The sequence below is a fragment of the Copadichromis virginalis genome, linkage group LG9, assembly GCF_057382275.1.
Source record: "Copadichromis virginalis isolate Kocher_CV1m ecotype Utaka linkage group LG9, C_Virginalis_male_GT1.1, whole genome shotgun sequence".
NCBI lineage: Eukaryota > Metazoa > Chordata > Actinopteri > Cichliformes > Cichlidae > Copadichromis > Copadichromis virginalis.
This window is the reverse complement of record NC_140626.1, coordinates 8181250-8205734: the sequence shown is the minus strand read 5'-3', so window position 1 is coordinate 8205734 and position 24485 is coordinate 8181250. Positions and strand designations below refer to the sequence as shown.

Sequence of the window (24485 nt, the reverse complement as noted above, 5' to 3'; positions counted from 1 at the left end):
AGTGATTTGACCCCCATTTATCTCAGGATTAATTCTGAGATAATTGGGGGTCTAAAAAAGTTTACAGCATGACAGGTTGCCGAAGCATCAACAGCAGTCCTAACATCCATCAGCATGTCCACAGGGGAAAAACATGTTTACCTCCACGACACGCCTAATGCACCGTGTTTTATTGCTGAGTAATAACGGCTTTATGCAGGATTTGAACTTCTAAGCTGACCTTGAAACATGACTGTTGTGCTGGCCAAGACAGAGTCCTAACAGGCTGTGATTTATCTCGGCAGACTGTGTGGATAAGTCCAGCTGAAATGGCTGTAGCTGTTTAAGGCCAAGATTTAAACTGGAATCTTGATGGGGAGAGACGATGTAAAGACATTTCACACGTCATTGCGTCGCGTTTACTTCACTGGAAAGTTATAAAAGTGATTTTGATGGGTGACATTTGGTGTTTGGGTAATGTTTTTGAATGACATCATGTTTTGGATTTTGGTGTTGGTCCCTGGTGATTATCGAAGCCAGATGACAGCTTGAAGAGACTCAAATCAACTCATCTACACATGCTGCTCACGTTATTGCTAATCAGAACTTCTGCCAGGGCCAAAAACATTGAGGTCAAATACCGTCCTGTGAGTGTGTCAGAACATTCAACTGTCAGTGATTCTGACTTGCTTTCCTCCGTATTTACAGTACTGCTACCATCTAGCTTTAAAACATAATCACCTGTGTTGCGAGGAGTAAAAACTATGTCTAACATTCCTAAAACAGATGTTTTAATTGCACAAAGCATCTGTAGCCGTTCAGTGTGACAGCAAACAAACTGCTTTTCTTGTCTTTTTCTGTCCTGCTGAGTGATTTTCTGTCACACATTGTCACTGCTCCATCTGTGTGTGTGTGTGTGTGTGTGTGTGTGTGTGTGTGTGTGTGTGTGTGTGTGTGTGTGTGTGTGTGTGTGTGTGTGTGTGTGTGCGCACTCCCGCATGTGTGGATTTGGCCCTTTAGATATAGAAGTGGCCCAGAGCGTCTCTGTCACTCTCTCCTCAGCCAGAGGCTCCTCTGTTCCACCATCCTCCTGGAATGCTTTCTAGGACATCCAGCTGGAAGCTCCAGGCTCGGGGCCCAGCTATCAGTCAGACCCGTGGCCCAGATCCCCTTCACCATGCTGGGCCTGAGGAAGGAGAGACGCAGGAGTGGCTGCTGGGAGGAAAGCTGTCCCTGTCTGTTCCTTGATGGGACCTGACAGCAGCCTGTAGGCTGTCAATGCATTCCTGCGCAGCTGCTTTTAAATCACAAATGGGATATCTGTAGTGTTTTTTGTGAGTCTGTGTGTGCGTAGGCACAAGTGTGCAACTGTGCCTTTGACGTTGTGTGCGTGGGCGTGAACGTGTGCTTTGTGTGTATATAAATTATTCCATCTCTGCTCCACATATGATGAAGTGGTTTTGCGTGTATAAATGAGTGAAAGTGAGCGCACGAGTCAGGCTTACTTTCCATTTTAGCAACTCTCCAGAGACGCAGCTCTGTCTCTCAACACTGTGCAGTCACAGCGCTGAGGCTGATAAGGAAATGTTTAGCCAATTTCACCAGACTGTTGAAATGATTTGGAATCATCACGGGGCCACTGGGACATATCGAATGCATGGTGGAAAACTGGATTGTTTGTACAGTGGCTAAGCTAACTGAAATACTTAGTGGATCGAGGGAGTGAAAGATCTTTGTGTGTGCTTTTGGTATTTAAGGACATGATTTAATGAACTCTGTGTATGTACAAGATGGTGCTGATGAAGGTTGTACATGTTTTCTTACATGTCTGTTTGGAGATGTGCACATGGCTTCCAGCGTGCACACTTTTTCTTCCACATGTGCTCACTACTATCTCAATAACTACCTTAATAATGAATACAATCTGTCCTTTCAGATCCACGAACGGCTGCAGCACTATGAAGAGAGCAAGCCCACCCCTGTCCTGGAAGGAGCTGCACCTCTGGCACGTGACGTAAGTGTTTTAAAAAACATGTTTAAACTGATTGATCTTTTTATTGGCTGGGAGGCAAATGAATCGATTAAAGGAACCTTTGGTGAACAGTGTCTGTCTAGATGGGTTTCGGTTAATGGAGGTTTAATTTATTGACTAACATAAAATGACACTTCAACCCTCGTCTGGCCCCGGCCGCACTGTCTAGAACTCCCAGCAAGTGACTGCCACCGCTCAAGTGAAACCAGCATGGCCAGTGCCGTTGGTGTAAGCAAGTGAGACACACCACATCATCAATAAATAGTTCAAATGATGGCCACTGATCTAGAACTGTATGGTTGTTATGGTTGACTTGTATCCTTCTCCCTGTTGGAAAACCGTTTTCCTCTTCTGGCTGACTTCCAAACATCTTAATACAAACTCTGCTGTTACTTGGACAGATCACTTGGTGCCATCAGAGAGCATTGGTCTGCATTTTATTCCTGCAGGGTCAGATACGAAAAATACAAACACAGAGAAAGGGTTCATCAGTGTCAAGTGGCTTTCATGTCAGTTTTTACTGTGTGGGATGGCTTGCTGCTCCTTTCCACACTCCAACCAAGTCCAGGAGGATCTTCCATAAATCAGTGATGCTCTCAGAGCTCCCATTGTTTCCAGGTTTAACTGACTGTTTTCTTTAGTTCTTGAGATTCTCATTGGAAAATGATCTGGTACAATAGAAGATTTATCAAAGGGCAGGTGCCAGTAGGTGGGAGTTCTAGGCCACATGACAAAGTGTGGCCTTGCCTCCAGCTGCGATTTACCTTATTTAAGACAAGATGAAGCTGCAGATAAATCCTGTAACTGAAAGAGCTGCATTTTTATGTCTTAATACAATATGATACAAATAGAAGATACACCAACATAACTTCTTTAGATAAAGCATAACTAGTATGTTTATCTCTCTAAATGCAAGTCCTCTATTCATTACTGACACAAAGCACACCTTGCAGAGTTGAACTGTTAATTACAAACCTCTACCATTGGTTTTTCATTATACAGACTGCTGTTGTCTTCTTGTCGAAGCATTGAATGTTCACATGCACACCTGAAAAAGAGAAGCATGCTTAATGGTCTGAGCACAGTTGTGTGAACATTGTGTCCTTGACTATTTTCAGGTGTCTGATGAGCTGGAAGGCAAATCAGCCAGTCAGGATGTCAAAGAGCTTCTTAAACTGCTGGCAAACCCACATGTAAAGGTGAGTAAAGGATTTGCTTATTTTGTACTGAGCAGGTTTTAACAAACTAAAACCACATATTCTCTTTGTGGAGGATTGTATTATTCCATCCAAAAAACAGCAAAGCATTTGGCAATTCTGGCTCTGGATCTTTGCTGTTTGCACAGCAGCCACATTAAAGCGTTACAATCATCGTGCTGTACACAAAATAACACGCCTGTTAGATCCAGGCCTTGTCTCGTTTTCTTGGCTGCCGTTGCTGACCTCGTTAGCCAGATGCAGACAGCTACAAAATAAATTTACACATTTTTATTTTCTAATGCATAACTGGGGCCATCCATCAGGGCCTCCAGGTGTCTCAGCCAGACAGAGCTGCCTTCACGACGGCAGGATAGAAGCAGAGTTGGACAGGCTCCGTTTTTAATGCGCTGTCGTCATGCTTGTTTGGGCTCTGCCAGAAACAACAGCTCTCTAGTTCTCCCCCAACATAGCACACACACACACACACTTACAGTACATGCAAATATTTAATACCTATCAGTGTCAAACAGCAGGAATTCAAGAGATGGTGGTTCCCAAACATGGATTTTTCAATGTCTGAGCTGGTAATTATGATTCATTTCCTAAATTCTCCAAACACATTAAGAACAACTACATTAATCTGTTCAAAGACAAGTGTGGAGCATGTGTTTTTTACAGGTGCTATAGGTACAGACACACATATTTCACCAGGCAGCACATATTTTAGACATAGAATCAGCAACTCCACACACACCTCCAGCAAACTGGTACTCATTTGGCTCATTACTATGTTTTTCCCCTGCACCTAACACATATAATTGCTGCTGTAGTTGTGCAGTGGTCTCTCAGCTCCAGTGCAGAATGGGGTCAGCCAAGCAATTCCCCACCAAACAATGGAAAATGTTCTTTCTGCTACTGCTTCCTCCATTGCTGGCTGGTGAATTTTGGCAGACGGTGTAGCAGCACAAGCCAAAGAAGACAAGCTGGAGAGGAGTGGCATTTTATCTCTGAAGTAGGATCAAAACCAACCATTTTTAAAGATTTCCTGGCTGTGAGATTTTCTTTACATGTGTTATTCATTTGGGATTCTCTTGATCGAAAGAAGTTATTATTTTTAGTTATAATAAGGTAATACAGACTCTTTGCCTTCCAAAGACTACTCACATAGCTCCAGTTGTGTCTCCTCCTCTCATCTGCTCCCAGTTAGCAACATCTTGAATGCTGTACTGCAGCATGCTCCCATGTCATAAAACACACTGCTTCTCTTCTCACCATATCCTTCTCTTTCTTCCCTGTTTCTCTTGCTCTCCACCCCTCTACTTTTGTCTGGCACTTTGGTTGGAAGATGTTTTTCTCAATTTTTTCCCCCCCTCTAAACCACAGAAAAAGCAGCACGCATCTAGCTGCATCTTGGTCCGGACACGCGGTTGTTAAATACTTTGAAAAATGAATGTCTCCTGAATGGCATCATTCCCGTCTGCGTCCCGTCTCTTTTTATGCCTGCTCGTGAAAGTGTGAAATATCTGAGCTGAGAACTTTGCTTTTGAGTCTTCACCACCTTACCCTGCAAAGTGTGGATTTTGTGGTGGTCACATTTGCAGCTCTTGCTGAGCAATGGTGCAGGGCGAGCCTGGGTTGCCTTTAATCAGAGAGATGTATGGAGGGAGAGCACGGGCCTAATGGCAATTAACGCTTGTTCATCTACAAGCTCTGGCCTTGAATGCTTTCAAATCCATCACCCAGCACATGAGGGAGACAACCCAATTCATAACCATCCTCCCTGCAGTCTGCAGTGTCTCTGTCCTGCTTAAAAAAGGAAGTGATAGATCGGACTCTTAATAGCATGCATGGCCATACTTTATTTAGCTAAGTGGACTGGGGTAAAGTTGAGGCCTTCGTGGCTTGACAGATAACCCTTGCCTGTTTTGTGTTTCCTCCCATAAATCCTATTTTCTCCTTTTTCTAGAGCCTCCTGTCCGTCCACGACGCAGTTGCCCAAAAGAAGTATGACCCCGAACTACCTCCGCTGCCTGAAGACATCGATGACGATGAAGATTCTGTGAAAATTATAAGATTGTTCAAGAACAAGGAGCCACTGGTAAGTAACTTAACAATCATCCTGTGTGCAGTATCTATCTGTCTCTACGCCTTAATTTTCATCTTTACAGTGATTTTAGGTCATTGCTGTTTGACTTGCACATCATAATGTCATAAAGGTAGAAATGCTGTTATAATGACTATTCTTCTTTTATAGGGAGCAACAATAAGACGTGATGAGAGCACAGGTGCCATCATTGTGGCCCGGATCATGAAGGGAGGGCCAGCTGACAGAAGTGGTTGGTTCCAGCCTTTTTCTCTCTTTTATAAGTTTGCCTGTGTGTGTGTGCGTGTGTGTGTGTGTGTGTGTGTGTGTGTGTGTGTGTGTGTGTGTGTGTGTGTGTGTGTGTGTGTACTCGATTCTACTCAGTTTTCTGTCATTTTCTGTCACTGTGTAGCACCTCAGTTTACATAGGGTCGTTATAGCAACTCATTTAAAAGTCCCATGATGTCATTTGTATGCAACACAAACCCAGCACACAACAGTGGACATGGAGGCGTTGGTATACCTGTCCGATCACACTGTTGGTTTTTCTGCACCCATTTCCCTGGATGCCGTGTTTCAAAAAGGGCAGTTTTGATGTTTGTGAAGGAATCACTTTCATGACTCATCAAGTGACATAATTGACTGGCATCACATGGTGGCATGGAGTCTGTTGACGTCACAGTTTCAGATCAACTCAGGTTGCTCAAAACGACTGCTCTAGTAGGTATCAGGTGCTGCCATCTAATAGAAAACCCTAAAAAACAGAGTCAAGTCAAGATGAGCAAAGTAGATACTAGTGGAAAATGGCCATACAAGTCTGTAGTGTGGAATATATTGGGATTGCACAGAATTTAGTACCTCGCTTACATCAGGGCGTTAAAATAATAGAATGCCAGAATGACTGCAAATTAGTAACGTCTGTTTATGTGTGGCAGGTTTAATTCATGTAGGGGATGAACTGAAGGAGGTCAATGGAATCCCTGTGGACGACAAGAAACCAGAGGAAATCATTCGTATTCTGGTAAGTCTTGTCTTTCTATGGACGTTTGTGAGACTGAGGGTTTTTCAGCTCCACTCCCTTGGTACCAGCCTTTGTTTATAATGACAGAAACCTCCCCTTATCAACTCATCCACGACCCAGGCCTCCCATTGCCGTGTTGATGGCCGATAGATCACATGCAGAGTCTCTGTGGATGAGGCTGATGATGTGTAGTTCCTCCACGCAGCTTTGGTCACAGGCCTAAATGAGCTCTGTCATGTGCCTGGGATCTTAAACTCTTAAGGCCTTCTCAGACACAAAAGTCTTTGAGCTCTCAACACTCCTCCTTTACACCCCTGCACTGTACTCCCTAATTCTGTCAAGAATGGTTATACTATCCCACTAAACCTTCCTTTGTTGAAAAATCAATGCTTGACGCTATGTCACTGTAACTAGATTAGGTCTCTTATAAAATACTTAAAAGGATAGGAAAACTATCCTTTACAATTACTCCAACTTCTGTTCCTACATTATTTAGGCACAGTCACAAGGAGCCATTACCTTTAAAGTTGTCCCTGGTGCAAAGGACGAGGCATCTATCAAGGAGCCACAGGTAGGTCCTGTCTTTCTCTGTTATTTGGTTTATCCACTTGTTAAGTGATTTAGACCCTTTGATAGTGGAAAGTCATTGAAAGACCATCTTGGCCATCACTTGCAGCGTTTACCATCGATTGCTGTAATCTTTTGAGAATAATCACTCTGAGCTTTGGTGAATCACCTTTAACCATGATGACAATGTTTTAGAAAGAAAACATTTTATATACAACATAGTGAACTTGTTCCTGTTGTGTCTTCAATCCTCCTCTTTGTTTTCTTGCCTTTCCCTCATGATGATGTACAGATGTTTGTGAAGGCGCTCTTTGACTACGACCCAAAAGATGACAACACCATCCCATGTAAGGAAGCTGGTTTGGCCTTCAAGAAGGGTTGCATCCTACAGATCATGAGCCAAGATGATGCAACCTGGTGGCAGGCCAAACACGAGGGCGACACAAATCCTCGTGCTGGCTTAATACCATCCAAACAGTTCCAGGAGAGGTGAGAAACACAAGGCTGACCTTATTGGCTCCAGTGCTGTCACTGTCATAGATGTTCCATCTCCTTTCTCTCCCTCTTTAATCCATGTATTCTTGCTTCACTCTGCCAAAGTAGTCTGGGTTTCCACACATTTTCTGGTCCAAAGTGAGTAATGACAGAAAATGATAGCGCTGGTACCAATCCACATTGAACTGCAAGTGGATGGAAAACACACACCAGACCTACACAGAGCTCAGGAGGCTTGGGCAGAAAGAGGAAGGCTGAAGAGTAAAGGGATCGAGTAGAACATTTTATATTCAGGTTTATTATTCTACTTTTTTCAATAGAAAGATGTTCTGTTCTTCACCTCCTCAATCTTTGGTTTCACCAGTCTCAGCTGACAGAATAGAAATGAAGGATATTGTAGAGCAGGGTTTCTGTAGCATAGCAGAGTGTTTATTATTCCCAGAGTGACCATGAAAACTGATGGTTTTCTTTTTTCTGTTCTTTCCTTTTTCTTCTCTTTCTTTATCCATCTTTTTGCTTTCAGGAGACTTGCATTTCAGCAACCTGTTACGACTCTTTCGTCCCTAAGGAGGTCTACTAGACGATCATGTAAGCATATATTATTTGCTGTGTTAGCGACTAATAAACCACAACAAGACAGTTGTCTTTAACAGGTGGATGGGAGGAAGAGAAGAATGGCAAAAGTGAGGAATGCTGGTCAGGACAGTTTGTGGAGTTCATTTCTGAAACAGACTCATCCTTCTGCTGATTCCACCACTGGAGTCTTTCGTGTAGTTGTGTAGTTCATGCTGGTCGTCTGGAGAAGCAATTTAGATTTATCTTTGTTTTCATTTTCCTTCCTGTCTGCTCAATGTTTCTCCCTCTAAATTTCTATCCAGAGTCTGTTCCATGTGTCTTCTACAGCCTCTTTGTGTGTTGTTCACTAAGTCCACAGCATGTCTTTTATCCTGCCTTCCTTTGCTCCCCCCAACCGGTCACGGCAGATGGCCGCCCGTCCCTAAACCTGGTTCTGCCAGAGGTTTCTTCCTGTTAAAAGGGAGTTTTTCCTTCCCAATGTTACCAAAGTGCTTGCTCATAGGGGGTCATATGATTGTTGTTGTAGTCACGCAGGAGCTTTAATATGAATTAGGTTTGCCCTCTGGCTGTTACTCTAGCTAAAGAGATGATTGATTTTCTAAAAGCTGTGCATAATGCAGATAGCAAAGATAAAAGACAAGTTCATGTGAACTGGTATTGTCACTTGGCTGCCTGGCTTCTAATTTGGATAATCACTTATACTCTTGGGGTGATGATGATGAGGGTAATAACAAGGATGGTTTTGATGGCAGCCTGTTATTCAGCAATTGTCCGTGATTGACTCCAACTGCAGAGTTCAACTCCTTATCATCACTGCCGGAAGAGAGAATGAAGACAAACAGTATTACAGTATTATTACATTATTACCCAGATTTTTCCAATGTAAACATTCCTGGCAGCTCACCCATGGACTTGATAAAGGTGGACTAATCATACATCTTTATGGCAGTTTTCATCACATTCTTTCTTTAAGGTTTAGTTTCAAATAAATTAGATAATTAAATCTGGCTAAACTCTTATTCACAGTACAGTAATTCTCATCCTTCTTAAAACCACATTTTGAGGTCGCTGTCCCAACTTAAGATGCCACATTAGAGCAGGAAGAGGGCAACATCAGTGGGAAAACTGACCTGGCCACTGACATTTGAAACAAGATGTCAGATAAAGGTACACACACTTCAGAACAGCTGCCGCTCTCGTGCCTGATGCGTCTAGCCTACAAACAACCTTGCACAGATAGGTCTTGACTGTTGTTTTGGTTAGACATTAATTCTGGACATGCTGAACAACACTCTGGAAAATGAATGCAGTGATGTAAGGTGAGCTTCATACTGTTAAATACTTACAGAGGACTGTATCAGTATTACAATATCAATCATTTGGAGGCTTATGAATCTAAATGGCTTTTTTCCCCCCTGTAAATAGTGACTGCACCACAGACATGTACCGCAGATTGTGTATCACTAGGTAACAATGGATATACATTTCTATCAAAATAGGAGCAAATAGAAAGTAAATGTTTGTTATATTCTCATAAAACCTGAACTCAAGCTCCACTTACTGGTGTTTTTGTAACCTTTTAGTAGCAGCATGGCTTATGAAGGGTTTCTGTACGTGTTCTTTTTAAACCCAACCTTAAAAAAAGAAAGAAGTTAAGGATAAGATTTCCTCAATGAGTTCCATCAATTTATGTCATGACAGCTGAGTGTACTGCAACTTCCTCTCAGGAAGACCTGACGAGTGTTTCAGAACCAAGTGGAACTTGAGTTATTTTATTATTTGAAACGTAGATAGTTAAACTAGTGATACCATTAGAGTGATACTGGGAGTTACAGTGTAGTGGTCAAGCTCGGTATTTTTCACAAACATTACAAAACTGAAGAGAATTGTTTGCTTTTTCAGTGTTTTGTGAGAAATGACTGAATTGAACCTGCATAGGATGTTTGTGGATGTGGCACTCAGCTTTAAAATGTTTTATAATGTTCTCTCTGTTGTCTTTTGCTCTGCTTTTCTAAGATGATGTGACAGTAGAGTTTGGTAGGTTTCTTCTTATATTTCTTCCTCATCCCTGAGTTATGTTTACTTTCCTAATCTAATATTTTGTTTAGTATTACCTAATTTCCATTCCTTGCTTCTCTTGCACTCAAAGCTGAAGAGATTGAAGGTACTACTTTTCTGACATCCTCCACCGAGTAGGACTTTACTAACCCAACCATCTGTGATTGGTTCCCCTTCATGCTATTTGTGTGTAATGAGGTCCACTTCTTACCTCATCTCCCCAATTGACCCATTAAAGCTATTCACCATTTAAGAGTAACATTAGTTGTCACAGTCAATGGTTCCTCATAGATTTTATTGACTTTAACATTTTACAAAGCCTCATCTTTCCTCGACTCATTTTCACAAATGTGGACATCATTTTTGAGAATCATCCCGTCACAAGTAATATTTGTTGGACTCAGTCACAGCACAAACTGATTCACTGTCTCCAAGAATCGTCCAACACCACAGCCAAGAATGTAGTGGCCTGTAAGGCTAAATGGGGCTTAGTCAGTTAGCTGGGACCATCAACATTTGTCAGCATTGTTAGTTCTGTAAAGAAAAAGAGAGTATTTTGTTTATTTTGGTCAACTTTAGCTGCTCACTAGATGGAGGTTATATGTAACCTGTCCTTGAATTTACCTCTACATGCGTGGCTGTCATTCTGGGCAAAGGCCAATATTTAAAAATAACGAACACACTATAAAATGTAACTCAAGCAAAATTTACCCCAAACCTCTCTGATCACTCTCTTCTTAACAGCACCTGTGTGTTTTCCCCTTTATCATATTTAGAGGGCCGCAGCTCATTTCTGACTATTCTCTTTAACTTGATGTTGTGGTTCTCTTTGGCTCCTTTCTTTTCATCACCAGAGGATGCTGATTATAGTGGTGGATTTCACCTAGGTGAGAGATTGTCTTCTTTTGTCTTCTTGCCTTTTCCTGCCAGATGTGGTCATTTCACTGTTACAATAAATATGAGGACAGTGGCCAAGTACAAGTTTTGTTTTTTCCACATGAATCCTTCATATATCATCTTCTAAGAACTATTAAGTCATACATGTTTCACAGGACGGAACAGTTGTTCATACCTTTGACCTGTTCTTCTAACTCACAGAGCACTTGTGGGGCAAATAATTCACTTCTTAAACCTTCTTACATAATTCACTTTTTGGACTTTAATAGTTTTGTACTTTCTCACTGTGCTGTGCTATTTGTGCTCCCATGCTGACAGCATGAGTGCACTGGCAGATCATGTCATGGATTTGCAGTATGTAGTTATCCTGTTCTGCCTCTGCTGTGGGTCTGAGGACTTCTTTGAGAGGTTCTGGTTGGAGTTGGCTTAAAAGAAAGGTTTGTGTGCTTCGCTGCATTGTGGAGGTCCGGATGAAGGGCGGTCTTGCTGATGTGGTTCCAGTCAGACTTAATGACAATTACCATGGCCCACTTTGGTTCTGCAACCACTTTAATTCCAGAGAGCTGCTTCCAAATCCCTGTCTTGTACAGAAAATGTTTCCCATCGTGTTTTTATTACCACTGTCATTTGCACATTTAGACTCCAGATTTCACAGGATATCCAGAGCACACGCAAGTTTATAAATACTACATTTGAGTCATGTCTGCCAAGCTCAATCAGGGTCACTCCCAAAGCCGAACTCTGCCAAACATTATTCCATTTTTTTGCCCAAAAAAGTCCAGCACCTTGAGTCCAGCAGCCAAGAACGAGGTTTAAATGAAATGAGAGAACCTCGGGAGAAGAAGTAAAAAATAGTGAGTTATAATAACATCTTCTCTATGAGAGTACTTGCTGCATGGCTTTTCAGCCTGTTGGATGTGGTTGTATGATTTAAAGTTGGCCTGTCCCTAAAAGTTTGAAATCTTAGAACTTACAGATGCTTTTGCAATGCTGCTGAGGTTGCATGGGGAAATAAAGGAGTGGGAGGGGGCGGCAGTTGTTGTCCTTAGTTTTTGGTTTGTTTTCTCCCCATGCCTCTCAATGATGCAACGTCTGTAACTTCCATTGCCAGAGTCATTCTTGAGCACAACTTTGGGATGAACAGATTCCTGATTTTACAGCCTGCAAACTTGAGAATGATATCTCCTTAGTAAGCACTGTTTAGAGGCTACTTCGTTACTGTACTTAAGTAGAACCTTCAGGTATCTGTACTTTACCTGAGTATTTACTCTTATTCTCTACATTTTTGCACAAATATCATTTTTAAAACAGGCTCGTTACTCTAGACTCAACAGTATCAGCTGAAATTGAGTCGGAAAAAATGCGTTTGTCTGTATGTTTTAGTCAGCTTGTAGCTAGTGTTACAAAAGAGGAATGAATATAAAGGGAGTAACCTTGCTTCACAACATAATGTTTCTACAACATTTCTATCAGCTCAACAAACATCAGCAGACTCAAGCTGTTTGTGTGCTGTTCGTCTCAGTGTGTTGCTAGTTAAAGGTCCAGCTGCTGTATTTCACAAGGAGAGAAAAGAAAGAGAGCTAACTTCACTAAGAGACGGAGAAAGATAAGAAAGTCAGGTCAGGAGAGAAAGAGTAGAGATTATTTTTAAAGCTGATCTCTGCTCTGGGACATTTAATGACCTGCAGATTTAAAGGTTACATGTCAAAATTTTTAATCACATATCACATATGTGTTTTGACAAATGGTCTATTTTCATTGTGTGAGTATACTAACTTTGTCTTTCTATAATATCATATTTGCAGAATAAACAGGTTAGCTTGCATTAATGTGGTGAAATCACAGTAAAGCTCTGTGTTGGGCTGATACAGAGCAGCTGTGGGGGTCAGTGTTAGGTTACATCAAGTGTAGAGATTAATTTACATTTAAGCTGATGACGCTTAGATTCATTCACTGATTTCAATCTTTACACCAACTTTCTGTTTTCATTTAACTGTTTGTTTGTGGAAGTAAAGTCGCTTCCTGTATGTATCTGTGTGTAAGTGTGCGTCGTCCCAGCTTGTGTTAAATATGCTCATCTTTTTCCTTCACATTTTTGCACTTCTACTTTACTGAAGGGGCTTTGAATCAAAGTAGAGATCGGAACTTTGTGCCAGTTCCTTTCTTTTTACTAACTTGTTCGTGTTTGGATCATCTTATGAGGCTTTCCAGAACAAATGAGCAAGCTTCGTTTACCCATACCTGACTTGTTCTAAAATTTGGAGCACATTCATTGTCATCCTCTCTGTGTAATACAGTTTCCACTGGTATGGAAGACAGGATGGTTGTTGTTGTTGTTGTTGTTGTTGTGTAATTAGTTACCTGTGTTATTTTAGTGAGTGTGTCAGCGGGTGCAAGAGGAGAGAGGGACTGTATTTTGGATGATGATAGACCTATGATGAGTTTTCACCTGTTTGATGTCACCTGGGGAAAGTAATGTTTGTGTGGAGGTGTTTGCCAAGATCCTGAAACAACTATAAATTGAAGTCCACAGTATTTGTATGTGTACATACGGTTGTGCTGGATTTTACACTACTGACAAAGAATTTTCTTTTTTTGTATTGATTGATCTGTTTCTTCTGTCTCCTCTTTTGGCTCATGCTGACCTCCAGCTGGGTTCAGGAGAAGCTTTCGCCTCAGCAGGAGAGACAGAAAGACCACCAAGTCCATGTACGAGGCGAAGAAGAGTGAAATGTACGACATGGCTGACGTGCCCACATACGAGGAAGTCGTCCCGTACCGCAGGCAAAGGGGAGACAAACACAGGCTGGTGGTGCTAGTAGGTGAGTAAAGAGAAATTTAAGTTCTCAAACTCTGATGTCGCTGCTTACCTCACACACTGTTGCTGTTAGGATACCGAATTTAATGAAAATCCTCACCTTCAATCTCATTGTCACATAGAGACGACAGAAATAATAAAGGTGGCCCAGCTCTGCAAGAGAGAAGCTGAATATTATGTTTCTCTATCATCTGTTCCTAAGAAGTGAATATGAATAACCAGAAAGTAACTTTAGATCTTTTGGATACAAATTTTCATTAGTTCATCATTTGATCCTATTAGACATTTGAATTTATATTCTCATCATTAGTGTTTGAGGTCTTGAGTTAACCTCGGCAACTCTAACCACCAAGTACAGACGAAAGAAAGTTTGAATGTCTCATATCATGTTATGGATGTGATAATAACGTGATGAGGAGTTTGGCAGAGTTTATAATTAGATGTTTGTGTGTAGGACCCACAGGTGTCGGCTTGAGTGAACTGAAGAAGAAACTGTTGATCTCTGACCCCCAGCACTTCAGTGTGACCATTCCACGTAAGTGTCCTGTAAAAGAGACATTGGGTGTCAGTGTGACTACCTGTGTAAATAAAGGTTAAATTAAAAAAAAGGAAAAAAGATAACTTCACTCTTCTGATTTAAGCCCACCAAACTTTGGCTGAACAGTACAGTTCATTTGTCTTTCGCTCTGCATATTTCTTTGTTCTTATCTCTGCGTCTTATATGTGAATGTGTGCTTTATACTAGTTAATAGAATAGAAGTTAATTCGCTGACCATTAAATGTGGTGTTCCCAACAATCTCTTTTCTCTTTGTTTCATCCCAAAGAAACCTTTAAACATTTGTGTGCCGAAACTAAAGTTTCTGTCTTTCTTCCGTTCTGTGCTTTATCTTGAATTGAGGATGCAACATAAATGAAATAAAATAAAATGTAATAAAAACGTGGCTGTATTATTCTCACTGTTCTCACTATTTGAAATATTTCTTTACATAGAGAGATTTTTTTAATTATTGAAAAAAAAAAACTTTTATAACCAAGTTTTATGACTTTATTGTCTTCCCCCAGCCAAAGTCTGACACTTGAAATGTCCCCGGTATTAAAATCCCATTGGCGTGGCCTTTTTCTCTCCACACAGCCTGTTAATTGTTCTCAAATGTGACCTGTGCTGCTGTTGTTTAATAGAGCCCAGACAGTCTGATTCAGACCCGTATAGGAAACGTATGGCACAGGTCCTGGCTCTCATTGAGAGGAAGGAGAATCGGAAAGTGTCTCGTCTCGCTCTTTTTGAATGTTTGATCGCTGCCAGTGGACACATGGATATGTTTAACACTTGCTGTTGTTTCGGGTTAAGCCCAAAAGTGTTGCTTCTTTTTGTTAATTTGAAAACCGGAGCTTTGGAGACCACCGGCTCTCTCTCTGTCTCTCTGCTTGTTGCACACAAGGAGCATTGCACTATTCATTGCAATGACTCACAGGCATCACTCCCTCTCTTTCCATCTTCATCTTCTTTCACTCAGACACCAGTCGACCCAAGAAGAACCAGGAGACCGATGGTGTGGATTACCACTTCATCTCCAAGCAGCTCTTTGAGACGGACATCCAAAACAACAAGTAAGCAAAACTGATGAATTCAATCACAACACACATTCAGACTTTATGCAGCAGAGATGAACAATTGATATTCATACTCTGGCCAAAACAAAAGTACTTTTTCCCTGGGAAAAAAAAGAGAACAACTTTTTTGGATATCCTGCTGTGTGTAGATTATATGTTTGTACGTCTCTATTTCAAACGGCCTTTCTTTAATGTTTACTACCATGGAGAGAACAATTATGAATTGTTTTGGTTTATCACCATTTCTCAAAACTCTAATCTCAGAAATCACAGTGATTGTAGAAAATTAATTATAAAAATGAAAGTTGAAAGTTGCTGTTTTAAAAAAAAAATCCTGCTCTTATGAGGATATATAAAAAAATCTTAAAAGCACAAATTAACATATCTAATACAGTGGAAAAAGGTTTGTTTGTTTTATGTAAACTAGTTTAAAAATGTCCTCCTGATGCTCATTTCAAGATCTATATTTTCTTTCTTGGACAATATATGCAGTTAAAAATAATCCTTGTCTCGTCACAGTCTAAAAGAACCTCTTTTAGCTCAGGTACAAGGCCTGAGCTTTAACTCAGATTACAGTAATTACTCTTCTAAAAACTGACATAATTATTTGAAACTTTGTCCATGTGTCCATCCAAAGATGTGCGTTCGTGCTTTTTCTCATCACTCTTCTTTTCATGTCTCAGGTTCATTGAGCATGGCGAGTACAAAGGGAATTTCTACGGCACAAGTCTGGACTCGATACGTTCAATCCTCTCAAAGAAGAAAGTGTGCCTGCTGGATGTCCAGCCTCATGTGAGTGACACCTTCTTTCTCACCATCCCTGTACTGTATTCTTAGCCTGTTTTGGAAACTACCTGTCTCAGAAGCAGATCGCCCTGTTACTTTATTTGAAGATTTCCTCTTTGGCTTATGTCACCATAAACCTCCACAGTAATGCCATTTCTCAGTTATTGACCAACTGAGTGAATGATGGAAGCTGTTTCCCAGTGGTTCCGCTGCTGCCTCTCCATTAAGTTTTTTATCCATCTTGTTGTGAGTTGTGGGTCTTGACCCACTGCTATTAGCATAGCAAGAAGGTCAGATGATCATGCCAGAACCAGACACCAGACACCACCTCTAATCAAATCTCATCTCTCTCATACCTCTGAAAGCCTTTCACATTGGGCGCACCTACCACGAGCTGGAGCGAGTGGCCTAAAATTTGTCTTGCAGTGGTTGTTGCGCTCTTGTACGTCGAAAACTCGATGGACCAGCTATTTCTCATCCATAAAAAAGAAAGCTTTGGCACTGTCCCCACAAGTGAACACTTGTGTTGTTTCCTCCCAAAGTCTCAGTATGCATGTCAACTTGTGTCATGAAGTTTGTTGAACTCGGAAACACACACAATCAACTTTTCCTCCTTGTTTTCATTCATTGTGTGGTTGAACTTAGTAGGGCTGTTTGCTTCGTTTCTGTTGGTCGTGCGACGGTACGTCGCAGCAGTCAAAGTTTAACCAAGTTTAACCCAGTTAAACGTTGACCCTTGCATGCAAGAGTACTCTTACCGGCGCACTTGCTCTTTAAAACTGTTATTGAGTGGCGCAAGCAATAGAAACAAATGGGTTTCAGAGCTCTGCACTTGCCATATCCTATGTGAAAGGCCCTTGAGGTACCAGATTGGCATGTTATTTCAGAAAACTGTCACCACAAAGAAGAGACAGACACAAAGATCAGGCATAAATAAAAACATATATATCCTCCACTATCTTCCAAAAGAATTTAAAAGCTGTGATGAGTTAGTGTGAGTAGTCTTTATCCCTCAGATTGGTGTTTGTGAGTCATTTTTAAATGACAAAAACTATAAACATGATTTCAAAGTTCTAGATTCACTCAGAATGATGGGAAGTCATCTGCTCTGTGGTCATTATTAATTGTTCTGTCCAACTAATAAGTCATTTATGCAAAGACTTCTTCATTCTAGAGAGGTCAATAAGTTAAAAGGTAATTTAAGATTTAATGCTTCAGCAAAACAGAAATATATTCGGTTTACAATGAGAGAATGGAAGAAAAGCCTCAACTTTTCATGTCTGAGGAACTTAAGGCAGAAAATGTCTTTGCTTAAAAATAGAAGGAAGATTTTAATTTTTAATATCTTCTCGATTTGAAATCAGCAGACTGAATCTGTTAAACTGGACTTTGTGACAACCCCATAATCCAGTTCATATCACTATTACAAGTGGACCATGAATTGGCAACCTTTTTTTTTTCAGGATTATATTTTTAAACGTTTTGTCTATTAATTTTTTCACAGTCTGTTTATACCATACGTGACACACTTTGTGATTACGTCTTAATGTGCTGCCAAATGCCTAACTCCTTTTTCTCTGCATCCACTTTTATTCTTTTCAGCTAATAAAGCATCTTCGAACAGCAGAGTTTAAACCTTTCGTTGTGTTCGTGAAGCCCCCGACCGTCGACAGACTGAGAGAGACCAGAAAGAAACCCCAAATTATATCAGGCAAAGACGACAAGGACTCCACCAAACCCTTCACGGTAAAAACTTATTTCTAGTGTGTGGGTTGTACATGGCTGATAGTTTATATCGTATGTTAATCAGATATTACCTCCCTGCTTAAGTTGAGATAGAAAAGCAAGAGGAAATTGTTACTGTGTAACTGTGACTTGGTCGGGTTTAAATGTATCTTTCTCTCTGTCCACACGACCTGTTTTATGTGATTTGTTCTGATGTATTTTTTGCTTGAGGTACATCGTGGTGCTTGGTTGATTCAAACAGATGTTTTCAAAGTGCAGCCTTGGGGCAAATGGCCGTTCTGAAGACCAACAAGGAACGAATACAATCCTGTACATTTCATTCAAGCACGGTTCACGTGATACTGTGAAATAAAAATATTTCTCTTCAGTTTCAACAGCTCTATTTGAGCTAATATAGCAGTTAAACCTTCCTAAAGTTGTCAAATCAAGCATAGCATTACTTCAGGCAGGACATGCAGTCAAATTAAGCTGCAATTCCAGCAGATCTTAATTCCACGTCAGTTGATGACTCCACTGATACATTTCTAGTCATAGCTCTATCAACTCTATACTGACACCAGAATGGACCATAGAGAAATTACAAACTGGTACAAATTAATTTCCCAAACACAACCCCATAAAAATTAAAAGCCTGGTAGTCAGACCCGATCTGAAATGACCTGAAAATAAGCAGTCTCTGGCAATTATATTACGATGAACTACAAGTCACACACATGCAATCTGCAGTGATACAGTCACAGGACTTTAGTTGACCTCTGTAGAACAACTGGCAATATTTCAGGGCTTCTGGTATAGGCAGCAGACATCTGAGCCAAAGGGGTCATTGTTTAGGAATGTAGAAAACTTTTGAAAGCTAATAAAAAGCTAATTTGTCATCAGTCGATAGCCAGTGGTTTCATTTCCACATGTGTTGATTTACCTTTAACTCACATGTCAAATCAAAAGGTCAAACATTACTCTGTTTAAAAAAGTTACAACACATATGCCCAGAGCTGATAGTTAGTCAAGTCATATTCACACAAAATATAATAGGATCCGACTTATTGAGGCATAATTTAGTGCATTTATGGGTAATAAGTGTTGAGGAAAATGCTAGAGTACAATACACTTTCACCTAGAACATGCAGTGAATTTATGGTTGAAGGTCAGCTTGTTAAACCTTGATACAGACACAGCATCAGCTTATATTATTCACACAGGTAAACATAATTCTGTCTCAGTCCGCTCCTTATTTCCCAGCTGGGTCTTGAGAACAATAAGCTTTAGTTGTCAGAAGCAATCTGGTTGTGAACAGTCTGTTGCAGTTTTAACGTCCCTTTATTAGCTTCTGTTATTCTCTCATGTAATACAAATATACTTCTATAAAGCTGTGTGACAGCGGGCTGTATTTCAACCAGCTAACAAACAAAGTCTCTGTGTAAATGTTCATGTACACTGACAGAACCAAACCCATCTTATATTTACTATTAAATGAAGGGAAGCTGTTGTTGGGCAAGTCGTCCCAGACATTTTCAATCCAACGCTAGCTGTATTTTTCTTTGCAAGAGACAGGTCTGCTTTAATGATAAAGGCCGAGGAACAGTCGTCTCATTGTTTCAGTCGAGCTGGCTGGAAGCGTGATGTGAATACAAGCAAAACAATCTGATGTAATGCAAAATCCCAGCTGTAATGTGGTTAGCATAGAAACTGGCACCCAATCTGAAAGAACCACAGGCATTTCAAAGTGATTTGAGGAAATCTCTTTGGTTTCTGACACTTTTTTAAAACGCAAAGACAGGTGGGTTTTATTGGCACAACAAAGCAGGTGTCCAGCAGAGAACGTGGTTGCTTGTAAAAGAGGATACTGAGGCTGACACGTGCTGCTTCATGCCACTGAAATGCGTAAAGATTTATAGTCCTGTAAGGTAAAAGCAACAAATGTATAAAGGCTACAAATAAAAGAATTACAATAAAAACAGGGGGAACGTTCACCTAAACTGTGACTCAGTATTTAGTTGCTGTGCAATGAAATTTATCTATGCTGTTACAAAGTACTTAAACAGGCACAAGATGCTACATAACTTCTTGTGGAAATTAGGCCACCTAGTGGGAATAAACAAGTCCCGGGTGTGCTTTTTCTCAAGTTTGGTCCCCCAGAAGAGGCATCATCCTAAACCAATCTTTTCTTTTTAAGTTCTCTGATTTTCTATTCATCTTCCAAACCCAGCTTGCTGTTCCTTAAACGGCTTCCTGCTCAGATTAATGTTCTTGTTGGGCAGACAAAAACACAGCTAATCCATTATGAAGCAGAAACCACCAGAAACATTCTGAAGGAACTGCTGGCAAAAGTCCCTGTAAGAGACAGCTTCATCATGACAGCGTGTAAAAGCAAAGCTGTCAATTCATCCGTGGATCTATGTCCCTCCCCTCATCTATGGTCATGAACTTTGGGTAGTGATTGAAAGAACGAGATCACAGATACAAGCAGCGAAAATGAGCTAAAGTCCAATTTAAAGTTAAGTGTTCCCAGTAAAAACACAGCACCCTAACCTACCAAGAGATACCTGGGCTCATTTAGAAAGGCAGTATTTACTTGAATGATAAATGATAAAATAAGTTCTCCAAAAGTTGATTCTGTTCATCTGGACGTAGCGTTCTCAGTGGGAGAAACGTTTCATCAGTCACTTGGACGACTGACGAAAGAGATTTTATTCGTTTTGTGTTTTTAACTTCCATCTATTTTGTCTCTTCCCTCTTTTCCCAGGAGGAAGACTTTCAGGAGATGGTGAACACGGCCCAGACAATGGAGACTCAGTACAGCCATCTGTTTGAGATGGTTATAGTCAACGACAACCTCGATGTTGCCTTCAGCGAGCTGCAGTTGTGGCTGCAGGCTTCTTTCCAGAATCTAAGACTTTGACATTGATCAGGGTCTCAGTCTGGGTCACACATCCATGGCCACAACTTGGAGCGCCTTGGTCCAAACCGGAACGTGGAGCGAGCTTGGAGCATCGTAGCACCAGCAGTCCTGCCAGCACATCAGTAAACCGGCCAAACAGGACTCCTTTAGTGGTTTTATAACATTAGACCATTAGAAACCAAAGGGATTGATGTATTTCTTCTTCGTGGACAACTTACATGTGTTTGTCTGTAAAAGAGCACAGCACCAGGGAAAGAGGAGAAAGGAAAACATACTTGCCTTCTGTCTTACTAGACTTTTGTACATCTAAAATCTTCCATGACTGTTATTCCAAGCAAAACACTGTCAGGTACACTCTTGAGAAAGGGCAATAAGTGTAATTTTATTTAAAAGAAATTAATATATTTTCTAATATCTGCTTGTAGTCCTTTTTATGCATTTTATATACATTTATGACTTTAATATGATCTTAGCTGTAGCCATCTCTATGACAGCCTCTTTTTACTAGAAGCATTTTTTTCTCTCAATCTAGCATTTTTTTGTTCGTCACCCTAGTTTAGTTTTTTGGCTCTGTCAGCTCTACTTGGCTTTATTTGGCTCTATTATCAGCACTGCTACAATTCTCCTAGCTCCAGATTTTGCTCTCTTGTTGATTCTGGGACAAGCTGACCTCCTTTAAATTAAGGGGAGACTATAATTCCAGCTACATTTTTATTCACCAGAATTCACACAAAAACAATCCATATTTTATTTATTTATGCTTTGGGCTGTTGTTTTGTTTTGTTTTGTTTTTTAACTTCCTGCTCCTTAAAAGTATACTTTCTTTGATTGGTTGCCCCTCACCTAGCCTGTGCAAACAGAAACTAGTGCTCGTATGCACTGCCTCCCAGAGATGACCTTTTGCATATTTTGCATATTTAGCAGTGTTTAATATCTGCTTAGTATATGACAAAATACAAGCCAATGGATAAGTTGTCCTTTATACATGGAGGTAGAGCGCAAGGATAGTTGGAGACTGGAAACAATTAGGAGGAGCTAGCCTATGTCTGCTAGTCTTTCTGAACTTGTGATTTTAGTACATTGTTCATCCCTATTAATAACAGTTAGTTCATATTGAATTCATCTCTTAATTTCTGTGCTTGCTCGGCTGATTGCCTCCAATCTCTAGCTGCATTTAAAACTCTAAGAGTGCTATCAGTCTTCCAAAGTCTCAGTAAAAAAAAGCATTAAGCATATTATCCAAACTGTCTAAATGATTCCTTAAACTCTATATTTATTCTTTTTTTTCTTTACTCTAAGAATACTCTCTTACTCTGCTGAATGTCCAGCTCAGGTTGTATGTTTCCAAATTGTGCATCATTTATTTCTCCCTTTCCACCAACTGTGACATATACAAACTTGATTTGTGTCTTTTTTTTAAGTGTAAGCATGATTGGTTATACTGCTCTGATGTAATATGATTTAAAAGTCTTTAACACTCTTGTCTGCCATACTTTGTCCCAACATTTTTTTGTCTTTTTGTTTATTCAGTTTTTCTACCTCCCCACCCCCCTGCTGCCCATCTTACAGATCAAAGTCACATTTGTACAGTCTCCAGAAAATACCTTTTTAATGTCTCCCTGTAATGATATACTCTTTAAGTGGCACATTGTATGAATTTACATTATTCTTGATAACTGCTGCATTTTTTATTAAAGAAAATACGACTAAACTTGTAATTGCAATGTCCCCAAATTAATTCATATATGTTGTTAGCCAAGCAAAGAGTGAACACAACTTTATGTTTACCAGCACAATCCCGACTTCTCTTTAATAAAATGTTGCATATTTTGTGAATAAAGGTAATGAACAGGTGGAGGTGGTGAAAGGGGGGGGGGGCTCCTAAGAAGAGGATTTAGCCGCCCTCCGCTTGATGTTCAGAAGAAATCCTGTACTGATCAAAATCAGGTTGACTTAACCCAAACACCTTCCATGGTGCTCACTTTGAGAGTAGAGCAGAGCAAAGGAGAGTTAATGGTGTTGGGCAGAGAAGTGCTAGGTGGGGGAAGAGGAGGAGAAGCCACTTACTCAGTTTGTCCACACATTGCTGCTGATGTCTTTCACTCATTCCTGCTTCATAATTAGGATACTAGAGTAAAGGGGGACACAAAATGGCTGCTTTCACATACAGTAATGTGGCACTAACCCTCCACACTCCCAAGGCTGTACGCACAAGTGAATGAATGGGCAAATACGTTTTTCCCCCCCAAAAGCAATCAAGGTCAGTGGCTCATTTTTAATATGCGGAGATGTACTGGGTACTGGCAACAGCACCTCCAGGCTGTCTAAAGCTTGCACAGTGATGGGTTTAGGAGGTGCTAAGTAAGTGTATTTGACCAAATTTTCTCTTAAATTGTTAATACCACAAGTTGCTTTGCATCTTTTAAGGAAGACACTCTAGCCCTCCTGTTGTCCTCATGTCCTGTACACGCCTAGGGTCAAAAATGACCCAAACTCACTAAAAATCTAAAATCTGAAGAACCTTTACCCACTTGTCCCACACCTCTGTTATGGGAGCTATGTCTTGATGCATGTTCAGTCATCCAAGTAAGTAAATCCCCAAAAGTTCTGTTCATCTGGACGTAGCATCTTCAGTGGGAGGAACATTTTGTCACTCCTCTTAGTGACGACTTTGAGTCTCAGCTGACTGCAGGATTTTCACAACCTTATAAACAGTACCTTTGAACAATGACTGAAACTAGCACCACTGAAAGAACAATGGGCTGTGAGGTCAGTTCCTTGATTATTAATGATTATGGAACCGACCTCAAAGCCCATTGTTCATTCAGTGGGCTAGTTTAAGGCAGCTAGTTTGTCATCACACATATTGACTCGAGGTTATCAAACTGTATCATCCTTGAGAAAGTGTGACAAATTTTCAGTGGCATTTTGGTACTCACTGTATCTAAGAGACACACGTGGCATAGCCATAGTTATGGCTATTGCCAAGTTATGGCAATAGCCATAACTTCATGAAAAAATCACAATTATAAATTATTTCCCAACACACATAAGATCACCCAGCAGCTGTGTTTTCATACACCTCTCACATGCAAACTATCACACAGAGTGATTTTTATAATTATCTCATTTGTTACACACTAACCTTCCACAGGCTAAATCCTGAACATTTCATAGCTTTTTATTTTACTGGTTTATGTGACTTACTAAACACAAATATTATCCGTGAAAAGTTTACTACACTTCTGTGATCATTAAAATAACAAAGTAGTACAGTACAGGAGAACTGGTGCCAGAGGAACAACCTCCTTCTAAACGTCAGTAAGACAAAGGAGCTGATAGTGGACTTCAGCACTAAGCAGGAGAGGAACTACCAGACCCCCGTCATCAACGAGTGCCCAGTGGAGAGAGTGGACAGCTTCAAATACCTCGGAGTTCACATCACGCAGGACCTGTCATGGTCCTGTCACATCAACACCGTGGTGAAAAAGGCCCGTCAGCGTCTCTACCACCTCAGACGCTTGAGAGACTTCCAACTGCCCTCCAAGGTGCTCAGGAACTTTTACTCGTGCACCATAGAGAGCATCCTGACGGGAAACATCTCAACCTGGTTCAGGAACATCACCATGCAGGACAGACGACGAGCTCTACAGAGGGTTGTGCGGTCAGCTGAGCGCACCATCCGCTTCGAGCTCCCTGACCTGCACTCAATCTACA

At 40.7% G+C, this 24485-nt stretch overlaps 1 protein-coding gene across 3 annotated transcripts in view; it reads left to right on the top strand.

Annotated features, from left to right (window-relative positions):
- Positions 1–22513, top strand: part of LOC146701220 (MAGUK p55 subfamily member 7-like) — a 30277-nt gene extending 7764 nt beyond the window's left edge. Inside the window, exons 2-19 of one of the 3 annotated variants that reach the window (XM_085467552.1) lie at positions 1916–1993; positions 3130–3210; positions 5177–5308; positions 5465–5546; positions 6229–6314; positions 6811–6885; positions 7174–7370; positions 7900–7964; positions 9378–9419; positions 9969–9989; positions 10102–10116; positions 10865–10897; positions 13559–13729; positions 14180–14260; positions 15241–15334; positions 16021–16129; positions 17726–17869; positions 20613–22513. In XM_085467552.1, the coding sequence (XP_085323678.1) occupies positions 1916–1993; positions 3130–3210; positions 5177–5308; positions 5465–5546; positions 6229–6314; positions 6811–6885; positions 7174–7370; positions 7900–7964; positions 9378–9419; positions 9969–9989; positions 10102–10116; positions 10865–10897; positions 13559–13729; positions 14180–14260; positions 15241–15334; positions 16021–16129; positions 17726–17869; positions 20613–20768 (1662 nt within the window). In that variant the 3' untranslated portion in view covers positions 20769–22513. Of the gene's footprint in view, positions 1–1003; positions 1994–3129; positions 3211–5176; positions 5309–5464; positions 5547–6228; positions 6315–6810; positions 6886–7173; positions 7371–7899; positions 7965–9377; positions 9420–9968; positions 9990–10101; positions 10117–10864; positions 10898–13558; positions 13730–14179; positions 14261–15240; positions 15335–16020; positions 16130–17725; positions 17870–20612 lie in introns of those variants that run through there. The other 2 variants (XM_085467551.1, XM_085467550.1) reach the window with 2 other exon arrangements.
- Positions 22514–24485: the final 1972 nt, after the last annotated feature.